The sequence below is a fragment of the Sinocyclocheilus rhinocerous genome, unplaced genomic scaffold (genome assembly GCF_001515625.1).
Source record: "Sinocyclocheilus rhinocerous isolate Xijiao unplaced genomic scaffold, SAMN03320098_v1.1 scaffold285, whole genome shotgun sequence".
In the NCBI taxonomy this organism is placed as follows: Eukaryota; Metazoa; Chordata; class Actinopteri; order Cypriniformes; family Cyprinidae; genus Sinocyclocheilus; species Sinocyclocheilus rhinocerous.
In genome coordinates this window covers 1,332,569-1,353,117 of record NW_015630288.1, presented here as the reverse complement: position 1 = coordinate 1,353,117, position 20,549 = coordinate 1,332,569, and the positions used below count along the sequence as shown (strand labels likewise).

Sequence of the window (20,549 nt, the reverse complement as noted above, 5' to 3'; positions counted from 1 at the left end):
AAAAAAAAAAAAAAAAGCATTTTAGGAATTAAGTCTCTTTCTTCTTAAGGTAAAGAAAAAGAAAAAAAAGCCTGTGTTGTTTTATTTCAGCCTGCATTTTATACTTATTTTGTTATTGTTCTTTTATAATGTTTTTATTTTTACTACTTGAAGCATACGAGTAAATATGTACACTTAGAGATATGACTGCAGATGTAATTATGTGTATATTATGTACACATTTATATGTATTTTAGGCTTCCATATGCAAGTTAATGTAAATTTGAATGGTTTAATAAAGAAAAGCTCACTATTGACCGCAATCCATTCGTTAAGGTCCTCTCCCTCTGGTAACATCACAGCAGCTCGGAGGTTTCCGCTTCCTAAGGTGGCCTCTGCATGTTTCAGCAGTTCATACTGATGAGAGCCTTCTGGGATATTCTTCTTGGGCTTGAAAGTCTTTGATGAACGGCTTCCACTACAACACAAAGTCACATATTGTGTCACACCAATCAAGTTTACAAGAAAAACGCAGAGACTAAACTGACTACAAACAATATCAACATAGCACGAGTGTAAGAATTTAAAAGAAAGAAAAAGAGTCACATATTGTGTCACACCAATCAAGTTTACAAGAAAAACGCAGAGACTAAACTGACTACAAACAATATATCAACATAGCACGAGTGTAAGAATTTAAAAGAAAGAAAAAAAAACAAAAAAAACAATGTAAAATTCAAAACAAGCGGAGTCGAAGTTTTCATGCTAAACGCAGGAACAGACATGTCAACCGGATATGTTGAAAGTTCAACGTTATCAGCGCGAGCAGATGTTATTAGTTTTATTTTTCTGATGGATGTGCTTCCATATTACTAATTCTTCTGGGAATATACAGCTGCTTGGTAATATATCAGTAATACACGATTATGGCAAGAAAGAAAAGGTTAACATACGGTTGCAGCGGCTAAAATACTTACAATAAGAAACTCATCTCCGGTTTTATTCCTCTTCAAAAAATTTTTTAGAAGGCAATGCGAAGTGCTACTATTATAAAGTTAATTCTCAAAGGCCACTAAACACCATTTAGAAGTACTCTTCGAAGTTCGATGTTTTACAGACGAAAGATATCAGTAGGCGTAGAAGTAAAGACTCAGGAAATGTCTACGATTGGTTCCCTGCGAGTGCCGTGTAACCACAGAAATAAAGCGCGTGGTTACGTGCAAACTTCCTCATTTATACGGATCGAATATTGTTACAATTATTCGGTACTTATGACTACACTTTCTAAACAATTATTAGTGAAACGATGAATAAAAAAAAAAGCCCCCTGGCAGCGAAAACCTTGTAGTTATACCGAGCATGCGCGTTGCGGTCAAGGGGCGGTAACGTTAGTTTGTCCTCACGGGGGAACATATCGTGACGCTATAGCCACGCACGGGGCAACGGGATTATAAACCGATACTGAATTTTAGTGTGCACACCTTTCTGCCTTATTTCCACCCGGTCTGTTTTTGGGTCGCATAGGTGCAATTTAGCTGCTTTCAATCTTTTTTTTATATTTTATTCTTATTTATATCACCCACCAATGGCTAACGTTACACTCCGGGCATTGCGGAAACTATGCCGGCATTCTCACCATCAGGCATGTAGTTTTCATTTGTCATCTTCACGGTAAGTGTGCGAGAGCCGTCTAACGTTACGGTCGTTTGTGATAGAATAAGCGCGGGCTACGAATGCCACTGCGTTCTGATCCGCTCTCGTTAAACCGGTTGTCATGTAACGTACAGCGGAAGTGTAACTCTTTATCAGTAATACCTCTGCTGTAATTATCTCACTATATTACACTTACTTTCTTTATAAAACATGTCATCTGCGACTTCTCTCTCGATGTTTTAGTTATGTAACAAACGCCGGTTTAATTGTTGAGTTCACTGTGCGCCCCCGAGCGGCTCGCCGGCTCCCGGAGCTCCCGGCTGATGTAATGTCATAAACCGCTTGCACGCAGCAGAGGCGTCAAGTTTGGTTTCGACAGAGGAACCCCTCTCTGCTAATTTCAGTGCTCATGTGTTGAGTTTACTCTCATGCTTTTAAGTGATCGTTGTGCATGATTGCTCAAATTCAGCACATACCCGTTTTCATTTATGCTCCGCGTGGCCAGTGATTTAATAAGATTCAATTAACGGTGCTGACTAAATTTTCTACACATGACTTGACTGATTGAGATGTCTTCAATTAAGCCGCATACAAGCAGCCATGCATTTAACGTTTTTTCCCCCCGTGTAACAAAGTTTTAAAAAGAAAACTAACTAGCTTCTATACTTTGGTCACAAGATGATCACGGGAAAAAACAGATATATTTTTTTAATCTTCCATAGTTAGCAGTTGTTGTTAGGGCTAAAGATCAGTCATTTATTGTTTGCATTTACGCAAAATCGACGTAGATTGCATTCAGAGTATGCATTTTATCAGTTCATGCATTCTCCGGGATTCGAACCCATAACCGTCGAGTGACTAGTACAGTGCTGTCAAATGCACTTCCTTCTGAATAAAACATGCTATATAGAAGTATCGCACACAATTTGTAATCTTTCGAGAATATCCAGAACAGTTTTACTGCCTTTGTAACAAAGTTTTAAAAAGAAAACTAACTAGCTTCTATACTTTGGTCACAAGATGATCACGGGAAAAAACAGAGATATATTTTTTTAATCTTCCATAGTTAGCAGTTGTTGTTAGGGCTAAAGATCAGTCATTTATTGTTTGCATTTACGCAAAATCGACGTAGATTGCATTCAGAGTATGCATTTTATCAGTTCATGCATTCTCCGGGATTCGAACGCATAACCGTCGAGTGACTAGTACAGTGCTGTTTCAAATGCACTTTCTTCTGAATAAAACATGCTATATCGAAGTATCGCACACAATTTGTAATGTTTCGAGAATATCCAGAACAGTTTTACTGCCTTGCATTCAAAAAATGAACACAAATGATCATCATTACTGAAAATTGTCATGTCAATGAAGGTACACAGGGAGGGACATGAACACTTTTACGGCGCTGAAGGCTTTTGTAAATGAATGCTGCTGAGAATAGTAAAAATATTCATACTAAATTTGCATGGATTGTTATTTTATGCCTTAGGAAGAATTGAGAATTCTCTTTAGAACTGTCGTTTTTGTTGACATGCAAACAACTCCTACATTTATGCTTAATCATTTAGAAGACACTTTTCTCCAATTCAGAGTATGCATTTTATCAGTTCATGCATTCTCCGGGATTCGAACGCATAACCGTCGAGTGACTAGTACAGTGCTGTTTCAAATGCACTTTCTTCTGAATAAAACATGCTATATCGAAGTATCGCACACAATTTGTAATGTTTCGAGAATATCCAGAACAGTTTTACTGCCTCGCATTCAAAAAATGAACACAAATGATCATCATTACTGAAAATTGTCATGTCAATGAAGGTACACAGGGAGGGACATGAACACTTTTACGGCGCTCAAGGCTTTTGTAAATGAATGCTGCTGAGAATAGTAAAAATATTCATACTAAATTTGCATGGATTGTTATTTTATGCCTTAGGAAGAATTGAAAATTCTCTTTAGAACTGTCGTTTTTGTTGACATGCAAACAACTCCTACATTTATGTTTAATCATTTAGAAGACACTTTTCTCCAAAGCACTTTACAAATAGAATGTTCTGACATTCTTCAAAGTGTCCTGTTATCTTCAGTTATTGTCCATATGTCTTCATTTAGACTGTAGTCTATCACACCAGCACAGTGCTTATCTTTAGACAGCAGCTATGACTCCCAGTGTCAATTGTAGGTATCTGGATTGTTGGAGGACACTGTATGAACCGATAAATTCCACAGAAAAATGATATTTTCCCATACTTCTTTGGCTCAAAGTTAGCCAGAGCAGAACCAGATTTGTAGTTATTTGCAGTGAAATTTTGCCCTCCAGTCCTCATGGTTTTTATTTTCCAGACAAGAGGCTGTGATCATATCAGGCAGGAAACTGTCACGGCAGATCCGCAACGAGGCACGCGATGACGTGGAGGAGTGGGTCGCTGCTGGAAACCGACGACCTCACCTGAGTGTAGTGTTAGTGGGTGACAATCCAGCCAGTCACTCGTACGTTCTCAATAAAACCCGAGCAGCAGCAGAAGTGGGTAAGATCAGTTCCAGTGCCAGATGGGAGTAATTTCCTGTTCAGTCAAAATCGGTTGTAAAAGAGTATTTAGAGAAGAGCCTTTCTTCTTCACAGCTCACTGAAGTGAAATGAGGTGTATCTACCAGTTAAATTTCTGAACATGCTTGTCTGATTTTTCGTAACCTTTTGAGATAAAGGATTAAAGGGTTAGTTCATCCATAAATGAAAATTCTGTCATTGTTTATTCATCCTCATGTCCTTACAAACCCATGGCCTTTGTTCCAAGTTGTTCCTTGCTAGTTCAAGGCTTTCTTCGAAAACAAATTAAGATATTTTTAATAAAACCTGAGAGATATCTGTCTTTCCATTGAAATCCCATTCCACCGATATTTGGCCCTTCAAAGATGAAAGCGCAAAGTTCTGAAAACCGTATATGATATGCTGTATGTGTGTTGATCAACATTTATATTTGAATAAAACCCTAAATGAAATCTATTCATCTGTTCAAAGTGTCTCGCTTCATTAAACCGCTCAATTAATACGGATTACGTTTGCAGTCTTTTAAGAACTTTCTGACTCATCAAATTTTTGGTTGTGTGGACTTTCAGTGGAGGGACAGAAACTTCTCAGGTTTTGCCTTCATTTGTGTTTTGATAAAAGTCTGGTTTGAAACAACACAAGAGTGAGAAAATTATGACAGAATATTAATTTTTGGGTGAACTATCCCTTTAAGCTTGAATGCTTGAAATGAGATTTGTAGATATGCCTAAATATTAATTTCTTTACAAAATTGAAATTTTAATTACTTTTTTAATTATGAAATGGATGACTTGGAAGGTATAGTCAATGAAAATGAAAAGCAGCCGTGAGTCTGTTTTTGTCTTCAGTATTGCTGTAGTATGTAAGAGATGGGTGTCACTTTCCACTGTTAGCTGTATACAGTATGCAAGTCTATTTTGAGTGTACATGTGACTCCTTACAGGACCTTACACTCTGACTCTACACAAACTCACACAAGCAAATCTGACTAGAGTGGCACTTTGGGGCCTATTGGCATAAATGCTTTTTTATAAATGCATATATTATATTTATAAATTTTTATTTAATACATATATTTGCTTGTTGTATCACTGCTCTCTCTTATTCTCTGTAGGCATTAGTAGCGAGACCATCCTGAAACCTTCTAGTATCAGTGAAGAGGAGCTACTTGACCTTATTGAGAAACTCAACTCAGACCACAGAGTAGACGGTCTGTTGGTACAGTTACCACTTCCTGGTAGGTTAACAGAAGAGCTATAGCTGTGCTGATGTAGTGCCTCATAGTTGTTGGTTATTGAACATTTTACATGGTCAGTGCTGGGTTTTAGAAACAATTGCATTAGGTTTAAGGCAGGGGTGTCAAACTCCGTTCCTGGAGGGCCACGGCCCTGCGGTTTAGCTCCAACCCTAATTAAACACACCCGATCCAGCTAATCAGGTCCTTTAGGCTTATTTGAAAAATAGATGGGTATGTGTGTTGGAGCAGGGTTGGAACTAAACTCGGCGGGGCTGTGGCCCTCCAGGAACTGAGTTTGACACCCCTGGATTAAGGCTTAATGTGAGACTTGCCGGTCATTTCAAACTATTTTTGACCAGTTAGTTTTGTTTAGTTCTCTTTATTCCAGATTGAACTAGAGTTTCCAAAAAGGACATAAAAGACTAGACTTGAATATTATTTCCAATTATATTGTGGGATTGTCAAGTTGTTTTAAGTGGTTTCCTCTCATACACAGATCACATTGATGAGCGACGTATCTGCAATGCCGTGTGCCCAGGGAAAGATGTTGATGGTTTCCATGTGGTCAATGTTGGTCGCATGTGTCTGGATCAGTCAACTATGCTGCCTGCTACTCCTTGGGGGGTTTGGGAGATTATCAAACGCACAGGTGAGAAACCCATAATTTAACCAGTGGATCATACAGCGTCATTTGAACCCCAGCAGTTAGTTTGGGAGCTGTTGGATGTTGAATTTTAATTTGGGGTTAAATGATACCTCAAACTGTGTGGATTGTTGAGGAGAGGTGTGCTATTACCTTTCTAAGCAATCAGATGCAGATATTAAAATCGGTGAACAAATCCCATAGACATGGATTGAAGGAGACACCCAAATAGAGACTCCTAGAGACTTAAGACAGTAAGCAACCATCTAGGGCAGGGTTGCCCAACTTGCCCAAATGAGGGTTTGTGCACAACTGATCAAAAAGCAATGGAAATCACAGTTATTGAATAAAGGGTTGCAATTTAGCTAAGGATGGTTCATTCTGCGGTGTGTTTGTGCAGCTTTGATGCTGTTTGAAAGCGGTTCAGTTCACAGTAAATTCTTCTCACAAACTCTCTGCTCTGTGAGTTTAACATGCATTTCAGGAATACAATGTGCATTTGCTTTATTTACAAATGTACATAATTTTCAACATTATTGTATATTCAATGTGCATATTGTATTCAATGTGGCAGTGAATGTTTATGCTGACTGAACCCGTCTTTTGTCATAGGCATACAGACGCTGGGTAAGAATGTGGTAGTTGCTGGTCGCTCCAAGAACGTTGGGATGCCCATTGCAATGCTGCTACACACAGACGGCAGACATGAAAGGCCAGGAGGTGAGTCTGTGAGCAAAAAAAGCAAAAGCATTTGTGTGCAGTTCTGATGATCTTTGGTGATACAAGGCAATTAGTATAAAGCATCATGCCTTTTTTGTTTCAGGTGATGCCACAGTGACCATCTCCCACCGTTACACTCCCAAAGAACAGCTCCGTCAGCACACGCAGATCGCAGACATTATCGTTGCTGCTGCAGGTTCAAATTTCAATTTTCTAATTAAACCCTCATTTAATGACATTTCATTACACCAAATACACAAAATAATGTTCTTTTTAGCAACATCATATGACCCCTTTAACACATGTTTACCGCTATGTATATCATTGGGTAGTGCTCTCAGGCACCCAGGCCACAAACACTGTTAACTCCCTTCAGGTATTCCCAACCTCATCACTGCTGATATGATAAAGGAGGGTGCAGCAGTTATAGATGTTGGAATCAACAGAATATTGGACCCCTTGACTGGGAAAAACAGACTGGTTGGTGACGTGGACTTTGAAGGTAAGAAGGAAGCGCAACTAGTACTGTGACTGGTGTAATAATGGGATAAAAGCTTTTCTGAGATTCTCGGTTCAAATGATTGTTGTGCTTGCACTTTACTGTATATTCCTCAGAGATTCTAGTTTGGGATTTCTAAACATTGCATATCTGCTTTTAGTTTAGCCTGTTTCTTTTTGGATTTTAAGAAGTTTTAAGATTATTGTTTGAAAATCTCCTGTTGACTTACATTGATTAGTGCTAAATCATACAAGTAAAATGCTAAGACATGATGTATTACTTCATGCTAGAAACATGTTAAAAACATATTAACAATGTAACATGCTAGCAATGTGCTAAATCATGCGAGCAACATGTCTAAACATGTTAAAGTGAAGTCATGTTACAGACATGTTAGCGATGTGCTAAAACATGCGAGCAATGTACTAATTAATGTTAGAAGCATTTTAGCAGCGTGTTAAATCATGCTAGAAACGTGTTAAAACGTTAGCAATGTGTTGATGTTAGAAACATGCTGACAACATGTTTAATCTGGCTAGAAACATTCTTGCAACATGCTAAATCATGCGAGCATGTGTTAAATGATGTGAGCAACATGTTAGAAACATGTTAGCAATGCACAAAGTCATGCTAGCAAGAAGCTCACAAAAACATATTTGGGTCACACTTTTTATTAGGTGGCCTTAACTACTATGTACTTACATGAAAAATAAGTACATTGTATTTATTGTGTTCATATCGTATTGCAAAATACTTTTGCTGCTATTGAGGTGGGATATGGATATGGTTAGGGACAGGTTTGATGGTATGGGTAGGTTTAAGTGTGGGTTAAGATATAAGGGAACAGTGTAATTATAAATGTAATTACAGAAATTAGTTACAGATGTAATTACATGCAGTTAGTTTTTAAAATATAATGTAAAAACATGTACACAATACACAATAAGTTGTACCAAATGATTTATTTAAATGTAAGTACATAGTCGTTAAGGCCACCTAGTATAAAGTGGGACCCATATTTGCTATATTTCATTGACTTTTCAGAGAAACTTTCAAACTTCAGGCTTTTCAGAGATATTTCAAACTTTCAGACAAGGCTTTCTCAAGCATACATCCAAGTTTGTAATCAACATTTACTCATCTAGTTTTTGTTTGAATCACTTTTGATATATGTCTCCACAGGTGTTAAAAAGAAGGCCAGCTACATTACTCCAGTTCCAGGCGGTGTTGGACCCATGACCGTAGCCATGCTAATGAAAAATACAATAAAGGCAGCAAAAAATTTAATTTTAACCCCCCCTCAACGTGTTCGAATGGCAGCGTCCTCATAACGTCCTCATTCTCAGCTCACTCCACATTCCACGCTGTGCTTCCCTCCGACTTCATTTTGAGGGTCTCCTAGTGCGGGGGGGGGGAAAAAAAAACATTTTTAATGGCTATTTTTGCTTTCCATAGTCTAGTTAAATATATTTAAAGGTTTAAGAACATGAATGTGCTTTTTCATTCGGAGCTTAAACAAAACATACAAGTATATTTTTCAGTTACATGGCCAAGCATTAAACACAAGTTTCACTTTTGTTTTCACTGTTACAGCTTTGCTTTTTTGTATGTTTAAGTATTATAATAGGAGATTGCCAGACATTTTGCAGCATATTTATTCATAAAGAAATGTGAACAATCTAAAACAACTGAAGTCAGTGTTTATACTGGTTCCTGTTGCACTGATGTGGATCTGTGGAATGAGTCACATGTCCAATATCGGTCAATACTTGTGAATCAGCATGCAAGAAAACTGTCCAAATAACCTTTGCAACAACAGTTTATTCATCTAAGGAATATTTGTGATTTATTGACCAATCGCTTCTTTTATTTTATTTATTCCCCCCAAGTTCAAACAGTAGAGCATGGCGCTACGCCAAGGTTATATGCATGAAGCGGTAAAATGCATAGCTTGAATGCAATGTAAGTCACTTTGGAAAAATGCGTCCGCCAAATGCATACATATAAATTTAAAGCACATCATTAAATATATAATACAGTTTATTTAACACATCTGTTTTTATGTTGTGGTTTTTTTTTTTTATGAACGCGCGAGATCTTTTATTTTGAAGAGATGACGAAAACGGATTTCCGGCATGCTTTTGTTTCATGTGACTGCAGACTGCAGAAGACGTGACGGCGCTACACCGTGACTAGGGGGGGGCTATAGCCCCGTCAGAATTTTGAATAGCCCCGGTTTAGCCTGACGTCATCAATATCATTTATTTTCTTAGCACCCCCACATATTGGTCTTATCCCCCCTTAGCACCGGTAGAGAAAAAATTCTGGCGCCGTGCCTGAAGTACAAGCTACTGATCTAAATGTCTTGTAAAGCAGAAAGAAAACATTCTGAATTGGTGAACAAGTAAGTATTAATTGGCTACGTTTACTGAGTCACTATAAGAAGCATGTGCTGATATCAGATTAGTAGAGACCTGGAGGAGATGTAATATTCTGCACGTCTTCTGCAGCTCAGGGTCTCAGTACACACACTTGCGGTCGTGCTGCGGTTTTTAAGTTTTGTTTATGCTTTTAAATTGTCCTCGCCAAACACTAGCCGAGATTAAAACGAGGTAATATCATTTATTTTCTTAGCACCCCCACATATTGGTCTAGCCCCCCCTTAGCACCGGTAGAGAAAAAATTCTGGCGCCGTGCCTGAAGTACAAGCTACTGATCTAAATGTCTTGTAAAGCAGAAAGAAAACATTCTGAATTGGTGAACAAGTAAGTATTAATTGGCTACGTTTACTGAGTCACTATAAGAAGCATGTGCTGATATCAGATTAGTAGAGACCTGGAGGAGATGTAATATTCTGCACGTCTTCTGCAGCTCAGGGTCTCAGTACACACACTTGCGGTCGTGCTGCGGTTTTTAAGTTTTGTTTATGCTTTTAAATTGTCCTCGCCAAACACTAGCCGAGATTAAAACGAGGTCCTCGCCATTGCACTTTTCACCGAAACAATAGGTGGCAGTGCAGAAGAGTCATACTGAACTTTACTTTTACCTGGCCAGGTGTAATATTCACAAGTGGTCTTCTTACTTAAGGAGTTTCTTATAACAAGCTGCAGTAGGCTGTTTCATAACGTGAGGTGCCGCTTATGAGATTGATGAATGCTAATAGTTTTTTGTATGCACTCGTGTATGCTCAATTCATAGACAGAACAGGGAGGGGCTGCATTTTGGGGTGTGGCTAGGCGCGTTGCTCCGCCCCACAACTGCTCTCATTGGCTTGGTTGTTGCAGGAACGAGTAACCTGAACAAGTAAATTGCTGGTATATCTCTTGATGAAATTATATGGAAGGTGGTGATGGTGAATTAAAAAAGGTAATTGCAACTTTTTATCTCACAGTTCTTTTTCTCAGAATTACAAGATATAGACACAATTGCGAGAAAATAAATGTGACCTTGGACCACAAAACCAGTCATAAAGGTCAATTTTTTTGAAATTATCATTTATACATCATCTGAAAACTGAATAGTTTGGTTTGTTAGGATAGGACAATATTTGGCTGAGATACAACTGTTTGAAAATCTGGAATCTGAGGGTGCAAAAAAAAAATCTAAATATCGAGAAAATCGCCTTTTTATTTATATCTTTTATTTTTAATTGTATTAATTCAATGTTATTAATATGTTAAAAATGTTGTGGTGTGACACAAATGTACTAGTGCATTAGAACCAGTTTTGTTAAAGTAACTGGGGGGTGAATCTCAGAATTGCGAGGAAAAAAGTAGCATTTACCATTTTTATTATTATTTTTATCCTGTGGTGGAAACAGGATTATGTTACCAGCATTCTATATTTGGTATACATTGTACTATTATGTTGTTTTTAATCTGCACTTTGATAGCAGTGATTTTTTAACAAGGTCATATTGCTTTAAAACAGAAACAAAACAGGACTACTTTCCTGACTGTTTCACAAGTAGATTATTACTCATGGGAGGGAGTGATGCTGGTAGCAGATCTAAGAGCAGACACAGAGATGAGAGCAAATCCAGAAGCTTGTCATCATCAAGTGCCAGGAGATCCAGTCCAAGCCCTCAAAAGAGACATGAACGTTAATCTGGTAAGGGAAAGTGCTGCTCTCAATATAGTATACTCACATTTTAACATGATTTTTCTAAAAAAAAATTATGTATGGTTATTGGTTAATCAAGCAAACCTAAAATGCTTCAGTCCAGTAAGTGTTCATGTTGAAATATTAAAAACAATACAACAGTTTTTCTAACATTTACTTCTTAAAAATCTGTAAATATTTCACAGCAAACACACAATCTAAAAAGTGGACGTTTATCTAAAAGGCCTTTTACTTGCTAAAAAAGTATGTACTGTCAATCAGACAACAGAAGGCATGTAGTAGATTGTGTATTCATAAATTAATGCATATTCTGTATTTGTGACGACAGCTTGTACGTATAACATGTCTCCCAACTTCTGATCTGAAATTAGACAGAAAAAAGATGAAAAGGAGAAGTCCCTCCAGCTCTTCATCGTCTTCCAGCTCCACTTCCGCATCCAGAGAAAAAAAGACCAAGAAAAAAAAGAAACGCCAAGAAGTTAAGAAACTGAAGCATGAAAAGAAAAAGGAAAAGAAGCGGCAAAAGAAGCTAGCATTGAAAGCTGAAAGAGCAGCAGCTTCCGTATCAAATGCTGTTTCTGATGAAACACCTCAAACATACCTGAAGAACTGGCAGAGTGAAGAAGCTAAAGTACACGGCCGTGGTATGTGCACACCTGCGTATTACCAAAGTCCCTTTAAAGGGGTCATATGATGCTGCTAAAAAGAACATTATTTTGTGTATTTGGTGTAATGAAATGTTTATGTGGTTTAAGGTTCAAAAAACACATTATTTTCCACATACTGTACATTATTGTTTCTCCTCTATGCCCCGCCTTTCTGAAATGTGTCGATTTTTACAAAGCTCATCGGTCTAAAAAAGGAGGTGTGCTCTGATTGGCCAGCTATCCAGTGCGTTGTAATTGGCCGAATACCTCAAGCGTGTGACAAAGTCCCTTTAAGACAAGTCATGTCACTCGGCAGTCCATCTTTGAAACGCCTCTCGGGCATGCAAGTGCAACTCCTATCTCTTTGAATGGGGAAACATCGAGTTCTACAAAACTGTTCACTAAGCTTGCGATTAAATTTCATATTTGAAATCACCAAAGAAATCTGATATCAACTGTGTCATAAATGTTGTTTATTTTGCTCAAATAGCGTTATAAAAAGCTTATTATGCAGGCTAGATCAGCCAGTGCGCATGCGCAGTCCTGAGCGCCTGTCTCAAAACGCTGACTGTTTCTATAGCAACCGGGATTTCTGACGGCAGCTGCAGTGACGCGCTGACTTTACCGATTAGCGATTGGCTCCTTCATTCAGAAGGCGGGGCTTCCTGCGATTGAGCGGCTATATTGAGCGTTGCATTTTCCCCATTCAAAACTATACGAGTGACACGTCTTGAGTATTCTATAGTCTTTGGTATTACACACTGGAAATACACAAGTAACATCTAATATTTTGTTTAATATCTAAAAAAGAAAATAATTTCAATATATGTCTTTTACTGGCAATTTGCTGGAGATAAAATGACATTTCTCTCTCACTGTAGTCATGACTGATGAACAGAAGGCCAGTTTTTGCACCAAGAGACCAATGACAAAGGAAGATTATGAGGCCAAGCAAAGCGTCATCCGTCGGGTCCTGGACCCTGAGACTGGACGAACCAGGTGTGTTAAATCTCTACTTAGTCTAAAGCCTTGTTCAGACTGTCAGTCCAAATCTGGTTATTGTGCATATCTGATTGGAATCTGATCATATTTAGCATGTGTGAACAGCAAAAAATCACATGAAATCCAATTTTTACAAATCCGTTTCAAGCTACATTCCTATCAGAAGTCAGAAAGAGCTTTATTACCAAGTATGTTTACACACACAAGGAATCTGACCTGACGACAGGAGCTTTCAGTGCAGAAGAAAGTACGGACATAGTGCAACATACATGATAGTGCAGACATGCATAGGAATAACACAGTAGGGATGGAATATAACACTAATATAAAAAAAACAATGCACTATATACAGACGTAGAAGTGTAGATTAAAATTGTAATTGGTTAAATGAATGTAGAGATATGTTATTTACAAGTGTGCAGTTTACAAATGTACAAATTTTGAATTATGTGTATAAATATGCCAGTTATGATGCACAATGTATAGTTATGGAAGTTTTAATTGATCAGGCTGAAGATAGCCTGTGGGAAAAAACTGTTTTTGTGCCTGGCTGTTCTGGTGATCGGTGCTCTGTAGCTCCGACCAGAAGGCAACAGTTGGAAGAGAGAGTGGGCTGGGTGTGAGGGGTCCAAGGTGATTTTCTTAGCCCTTTTCCTCACTCTGGAGATGTAAAGATCTTGGAGGCGGAGCAGAGGGGCACAGACAATCCGCTCAGCAGTCCTGACTGTCCGTTGTAGTCTCTTGATGTCTGATTTGGTAGCTGAACCAAACCAGACAGTTATGTATGAACACAGGACAGACTCAATGATGGCGGAGTAGAACAGTTTCAGCAGCTCCTGTGGCAGGTTGAACTTCCTCAGCTGGCGAAGGAAATACAGAATCTGCTGGGCCTTTTTCACAATAGAGTCAATGTGATTGTCCCACTTCAGGTCCTGAGAGATAGTGGTGCCCAGGATTCTGAATGACTCCACTGAGTGGGGGGTTCCTCCTGAAGTCCACGATCATCTCCACTGTTTTGAGCGTGCCAGCTCTTTATCCTCCTGTCTGTAAGCAGACTCGTCTCCAGTGATGGTAGTGTCATCTGCAAATTTCAGGAGCTTGACAGAGGGGTCTTTTGCAGTGCATTCGTTTGGGAGAAGAGCAGTGGGGAGAGAACACATCCCTGAGGGGCATAAAACATAATAAAACATTAACTTGATAAACTTTCATACAGGCTTGTAAGAGGTGACGGGGAAATTTTAGAAGAAATTGTCAGCAAGGAGCGGCCCAAGGAAATCAACAAGGTGCGTCTTTCGGAACCATTCTGGTCATGTTTTGCGATTAGGAAAAATATTTAAATTTGTCATCATTTTTTCTTGTTTTTCACACAGAAAGCCACTAAGGGAGATGGTGATGCCTTCCAGAAGAGATTGGGCATCAATAGGTAGCGAGGTGTCAATTTTAAGACAAGTCCTCGCCAGTCTAAAGCCTTCTCCTGCATTTCTACAAGAATTCAACCGTTTTCTTACTTTCTTTTATATTCCTCCCCATTGAATAAATGTCACAGGAATGTGATTCCAGAACGACATTTTGCCCTCAGATATTGTACAGGAATGAGTATGCATTCAATGCATAATCATTGTCCAGGCGTAACCGAAAGGTTACAGAGCTGAACAATATTTAGTTTTGGCAGAAAATTCATTGTAACTGTGCAACCAAATGAGGCTAATTAACCCCATTCACTTCAACACTGTTTACTATTTGACTTTCTTCAAAGTCAAAGCAGGAAGAGTCTGTATCTCGTTTATCCGTTAATGTAGAAAGACTTTCTTAATGGCTAATTTATTTGTAAATAAGGTCATTTGCAGTCTGATAGTATTCATTACAACTAAAGCTCAGCATCTCTTAAATATCAACTGATGGTATTACAGAGGACTGCTGCAACATCAATAAAATATCTTTCTTAAACATTATGTTGGTTTTCTTTCTTAAGAATAGGATTGCATCAAAACTCAATTCACTCCATTTTGAATATATTTGTAGATAAGTGCATTCATTTGACCTATTGACCCAGTGCAATGTATCAGTCGGAACATGCAAGATTAATTTTAATGATCTTGTTGACCAACATCCACTTTATACGTTCAGACCAGGGAACAAAAATAGCTGACGAACATGAATTAAGTGCTATTTTTATACATTGTTTAATTAAATGTTAATCAAACTAACTTTATCTTAACTGCTTTCGATAGTTGATTCAATTACATATGTAAGTTTGTGTACTAATAAACACAATATTAATCTGTAATAATAAATCTATATAAAGATTTTCAGATAAGATTGGGTGATCACAGGTAAAGTGGGCTGTTTAAGCTGGATTGAACTGTGTTCAGAGGGTTTACACTTTCAGAGCATAAAAATGGTCTTTAATTAAAGAGACACTATTTCTCTAAATCAGAGGCTTTCAAACATTTTTTGTCAACTGAACCCCTTTGGCCTAAATTATTTACTCTTAATACCCCCTGAGAATTATTTTACATAGTTATTGTTATTAAAGATAAAACGGCATGAAAATTTCATAGTTACCGAAATGATCACAATTATCAATATTATCACTGTATTGTTAGATTTTAAACAAATAAAAAATATTGTTTGGGTGACTTGCAACATAACAATGTTGTCTACTAACATATACTACATGCTCAAATAAAGTTTTGACAAAAACAAAACAAAAAATCAGCCGTTGATCATTTTTTAAGAAACTGACTACCTTGCAAATAACATCTTTTTGGATTGAATACAAATTGAAATACTACAGCTTTACTGTTAAAAGTAAAGTTAAACGTAATAACATAAAGAGAAAAGATAAGAAAAAGAACTAAATTACGTTTAACAAAAAGTGGCCCACATCTGCATTCACCCGAATTATGTATTAACTAATTAATTAAGACATCGCTAATTAATCTGACATTAAATTTGGCTTACAAATTACCCCCAAAATAAGATTTAAAGCCATCATTGTGTCAAATGAGGAGAGCAAAAAGTGGAAAAGTAGCTTTAGAAAGAAATATTTTTGTTTGATTCAAGATAGAATTTATTACACAAGATTTAGGCCACAAAGACCTGACATAAACTAGATTTTTCTTGCTTTTCTTGCATTGTTGGCACTGCACATGTTGGGGTTTTTTTATGCTGGCAAAGTTACAGTCATTTGTGTTAACTGCATAAGAATACTGGACTTATTTATTATTATTTACACAGTACACAATTATATAGTAATTGTAAGTTTTATTATTTATAATTAAATTGATATACTAAATGTTGTAGATTTATTATTATTATTATTATTAACAGCAGTAGCATAATCCTGATTGCAAAATTACAAGGCTAGGATCATTTGATTTGTTTAATCAGTCTGATTTTGCTTAACCACCTATAATGTTTATGTATTTTATTTATTATTTTATTTTTATAATTTTCCTGTTTGTATTGTATTTTTGTAAAATGTATTAAGTATTAATATATTTAAGTAGCTATGTCTCCGTCTGTAAGGACTTACAGTTGTACTTATGCTAGTCTATTTTGTTCTGGGTAAATAAAATAAAATAAAACAGCCCAGTAGGTGGCGGTATGAACACAGTCTGTGAATAATCTAAAACTAAAAGAAGAAGTAATTCGTGACGTTCAGTGTGTACAGTATGTAGTACATTGCTGCATTATGCTGTGTATTTCTATCAGATTGGGAGTTTTGTGTTAGTTTATTTTCAGGGATGTTACTTGAAACTTTGAAGGATGACTTCGCCTCTTTTAGTCCATCAGCGCCTTTTCGCTGCCTGGAAGCTGCTCTGGGGATCGCTGAACACAGGGACGAGCCTCATACTCCATCCGCCGTGGCTACGGGTAACAGGATGGCCGTGTGTTTTCGCTGCTGGTAAGAAATACCAAATTGACCTGCCAGCAGTCCACGAGAAAGACCTCGATGAACAGTTTGTTCGTGGATCTGGTCCTGGAGGACAAGCCACCAACAAAACCAGCAACTGCGTGGTGCTCAGGCATATTCCCACGGGTATCGTCGTAAAGGTAGTATTCATTAGCACATATTCAAGTTCATTCATTAATTGATATCGATATATGGATGTGATAGTATACCATTTGATAACCCGATCAATTAATGTCATATTATGAATCAGATTTATAGGGTAAATAATTGAAATGATCATGTAAAAAGTACAGTTGTCAGAAAAAGTTTGTGAACCCTTTATGTGGATTTCCCAGGGAATGCAAGAACTGATCAAATGCATAACGTTACCATGAAATGCAGTGTAAGTGGCTGTGGATAAAAGCTTCTGTGAAATGCATGCTAGTTTAACTGAAAATTTCATGCTATGTACATTTAACTGTCAATTACTGCACTGAATACTCATAAAATGTGGTCTGATCTTCATGTAGGCCTAAGTCACAGTTAGAGATAAACACAATTTGACTAAACTATTAACACACAAACAGTTGTAATTAATTTTTATCAAAGACACTGAGTAATAATTCAGTGTGGTCTGCAAAAAGTGAGACTCTGTGTTAGTTACTTTTCCAAAGGCTTGGCAATGATCTGTTATTTTAAAGGGGTCATATGATGTTGACACAGCGTCTCCCTGACATGGCTGCATTAACACTACTGCTGTTCCTGAAACCACGCTTTCTTTCTTTGCGTGCACATTTGGGCGGCGTTATGCAAATCTTCCCACATAGTGACATAGACATGTTAGGGGGGCGTGTTAGAACGAGTCGTTTAGGTAGGCGTGGTTGACTCTTAACTTTTATAAAGAATATCTCTTTGGATTTAAGACTTTAGTCTTTGCAACTTTACAGATCTTCTTTATGCACCAAGAGCTTGTAACACTCCAAAGAGAAAGGAAAAATTGAAATCGCATCATATGACCCCTTTAAATTGCCAATACATTTCTTAACTTCTGATTTTACCTCTTTATTGCAAAATAACCTAATATTGCCATCTGAAATACCACACAAGAAGTTACTGGAATCAGTTGAGGCTGAATTTAAAGTGTATGAACATTTATAAATGAAAGAAATACTGTATGTTATTCTTTTCCCCTTTTGTTAGCCATTTATGTCTCAATCTAATATGCTTCTTTTGCCCTTTCTTGATTAATTTCTTCAAACTGTATTTGTAATGTTGTTAAATCAAATTTTTACTTCGGGTTTAAATTATCAGTGCATGCATTATTTAATTAATTAAAACTATAGTACAAAAATGCATTTGATAAGTGTTGTCTAGTATGGTTATAAGTAGATCTGAACTGAAAATCTGTGAGAATTGGAAATAATTTGAAAGAGCGAAAAAACTTTGCACATCTTGAAACGATGACCTGTTTTGTGTGTTGTTGTTGTTGTTGTTTGAATTTGTCTTTGTGTGTTGTTGGTAGGTGACGATTAATGGTTTTGTTTTAGGATTAGTGGATAAACAGCTTTAGTCAATATGGTTGATCCTGACAAATGGACTATCAATGAAGAGACGAATAGCATAAGTTGAACTCCAGTTAACCAAAGTTATTTGAGTAATAAAAGTGTATATCTAATTTTATTTTCTTGACAAAGTTGTGATGTCCCAAAACCCTCAGAGAATGGCACCCATGATGCATTGGTGTCAAGCCAACATACTCTTAAAAAGTGAAGTGACGTGACATGTGGCCAAGTATGGTGACCCATACTAGGAATTAGTGCTCTGCATTTAACCCATCCAAAGTGCACACACACAGCAGTGAACACACACACACCGTGAACACACACCCGGAGCAGTGGGCAGCCATTTTTTATGCTGCGGCGCCCGGGGAGCAGTTGGGGGTTCGGTGCCTTGCTCAAGGGCGCCTCAGTCGTGGTATTGAAGGTGGGAGAGAGCGCTGTACATTCACTCCCCCCACCTACAATCCCTGCCGGTACGAGACTCGAACCCGCAACCTTTGGGTTACGAGTCCAACTCTCTAACCATTAGGCCACGACTTGTGTAATCTGTCAATTCCAAACTACTTTAATAAAAGGAGCTCATGTTCTCTTGCAGTGTCACCAGACCAGATCGGTGGATTTGAACAGAAAACGAGCACGGGAGATTTTACGCGAGAAACTGGAAATTGCGTATAAGGGTGAGGAAAGTGAACTGCTGAAAATGAAAAAGGAATCCATACAGAGGAAACAGGAAAAACGGCAAAAAGTAAATGAAAACATGGAAAAAAAGAGACGATTCAAGGAGATGCTGTACTCAGACCAAGAAGATGACAAATGCTGAGGAGCACATGATTTCATCCATTTTTTTTTTTTCCTTTTAGTATTATACACTGTGGACAAGACCGCTTTAACAGTATATTCTGTAAATTAAGATATTGGGGAAGATATTTGGAGAACTGGATACAGTGCTTGGCTCTGTTATAGCAATTAACCTTTAACTTTGTGTTTGATAACAATTTTCATGTTTGTGAGCAAATTGCTCTTATGTCCCTGGTTTTGTTGAAGCGAAAACTAAGGTTTCTGTAAAGCGAGAGGCCATAGCTTGTTGAGTACATAACATCTGGTTAATAAACAAAGATGCAAAGAGCACAGAAAGGCTGGTTGATGATTTATGTATCTGCATCTAATCTACACAGTGCATAAATAAGCAGTGACTTGTGTGATTGTATAGGAAACAGAAACACATACCAGTCCAGCTGTAGGACATCAATCCCTCTCTGGTCACATTCATTTAACCCAAGTAAGGTGGGTTAAACTGACTTGATTTTGAATCATCCAACATTATCCTTATTGTCAAATGGATTCAAAATCCATTTAGTTCAAAAGGTATATCCAAAAACGTTTTTGTTTTTTTGCTATTTTGTTTTAGTAATTTGGTTGTCGGCAGACTCTCAAATAATTCATTCATTAATTAATCATTTTCATAAACAGCTAGGTGTTACTATCATGAGTGATTATGTACAAGCATAATTCATTTGAAACAGTACAAGCATTGATCACAAAATATATATACAGTGCCATAAAAAAGGTTTTTGCCCCCTTCCTGTTTTTTTTTTTATTTTTTGCATATTTGTCACACTTAAAAGATTCAGATCATAAAACAAATTTTATTACACAAAGATGATGCAAGTAAATACAAAATGCAGTTTTTAAATGATGATTTCATTTTTTAAAGTGCCCCATTATGGATTTTTGAAAATGACCTTTCATGCAGTGTGTAACACAGCTCTAAGTGAATGAAAACATCCTGCAAAGTTTTAAATCTGAAAGTGCACCGTGTATAAAGTTATTGTCTCTCAAAAGAAAGAGTGGACTCTGAATCACTGAAACGAGTCGTTTTTAAAACGAATCCCAAGCGTTTCATGTTGAGGTCAACATGAAACATTAGCATATTGCCCGCCCACTTGTTGGTCTTTTTTTCACGTTGGCCTCAAGCGGCAACCACCCGCTCTCTCTCGTGAAGCCAACAAGGAAGTGACTTAAACTGTAATTCATCAACTGGC

General features: G+C 37.5%; 4 protein-coding genes across 4 annotated transcripts in view; 3 read left to right on the top strand and 1 right to left on the bottom strand.

The window, feature by feature from the left end:
* Positions 1-1,227, bottom strand: part of mob1a (MOB kinase activator 1A) — a 3,465-nt gene extending 2,238 nt beyond the window's left edge. The window contains exons 1-2 of the mRNA XM_016552257.1: positions 957-1,227; positions 291-457 (exon numbers count right to left, since the gene is read on the bottom strand). Coding sequence (XP_016407743.1) covers positions 291-457; positions 957-970 — 181 coding nt within the window. The 5' untranslated portion in view covers positions 971-1,227. The remainder of the gene's footprint in view (positions 1-290; positions 458-956) is intronic.
* Positions 1,228-1,397: 170 nt separating this feature from the next.
* Positions 1,398-8,688, top strand: mthfd2 (methylenetetrahydrofolate dehydrogenase (NADP+ dependent) 2, methenyltetrahydrofolate cyclohydrolase). The gene is made up of 8 exons (XM_016552255.1): positions 1,398-1,650; positions 3,976-4,160; positions 5,295-5,417; positions 5,914-6,066; positions 6,673-6,780; positions 6,884-6,976; positions 7,157-7,282; positions 8,462-8,688. The coding sequence occupies exons 1-8, from the start codon at positions 1,565-1,567 to the stop codon at positions 8,608-8,610; spliced, it is 1,023 nt and encodes a 340-aa protein (XP_016407741.1). The 5' UTR covers positions 1,398-1,564; the 3' UTR covers positions 8,611-8,688.
* A 726-nt stretch (positions 8,689-9,414) lies between these two features.
* On the top strand, positions 9,415-14,922 carry arl6ip4 (ADP-ribosylation factor-like 6 interacting protein 4). The gene is given in 7 exon segments (XM_016552256.1): positions 9,415-9,449; positions 9,622-9,683; positions 11,250-11,389; positions 11,773-12,045; positions 12,930-13,047; positions 14,264-14,333; positions 14,421-14,922. Coding segments are annotated over 6 exon segments (702 nt in total). The 5' UTR covers positions 9,415-9,449; positions 9,622-9,639; the 3' UTR covers positions 14,478-14,922.
* Positions 14,923-16,680: 1,758 nt separating this feature from the next.
* On the top strand, positions 16,681-19,631 carry mtrfr (mitochondrial translation release factor in rescue). The gene is made up of 2 exons (XM_016552303.1): positions 16,681-17,109; positions 19,103-19,631. The coding sequence occupies exons 1-2, from the start codon at positions 16,822-16,824 to the stop codon at positions 19,325-19,327; spliced, it is 513 nt and encodes a 170-aa protein (XP_016407789.1). The 5' UTR covers positions 16,681-16,821; the 3' UTR covers positions 19,328-19,631.
* The last annotated feature ends 918 nt before the right edge of the window (positions 19,632-20,549 follow it).

Coding starts and splice junctions, on each gene's coding strand:
- mthfd2 (XM_016552255.1), top strand. CDS start 1,565: ATGGCTAACGTTACACTCCGGGCATTGCGGAAACTATGCCGGCATTCT. Junction 1,651..3,975: donor TTTCATTTGTCATCTTCACG/GTAAGTGTGCGA, acceptor TTTATTTTCCAG/ACAAGAGGCTGTGATCATAT. Junction 6,781..6,883: donor CAGACATGAAAGGCCAGGAG/GTGAGTCTGTGA, acceptor TTTTTGTTTCAG/GTGATGCCACAGTGACCATC.
- mtrfr (XM_016552303.1), top strand. CDS start 16,822: ATGACTTCGCCTCTTTTAGTCCATCAGCGCCTTTTCGCTGCCTGGAAG. Junction 17,110..19,102: donor CCACGGGTATCGTCGTAAAG/GTAGTATTCATT, acceptor GTTCTCTTGCAG/TGTCACCAGACCAGATCGGT.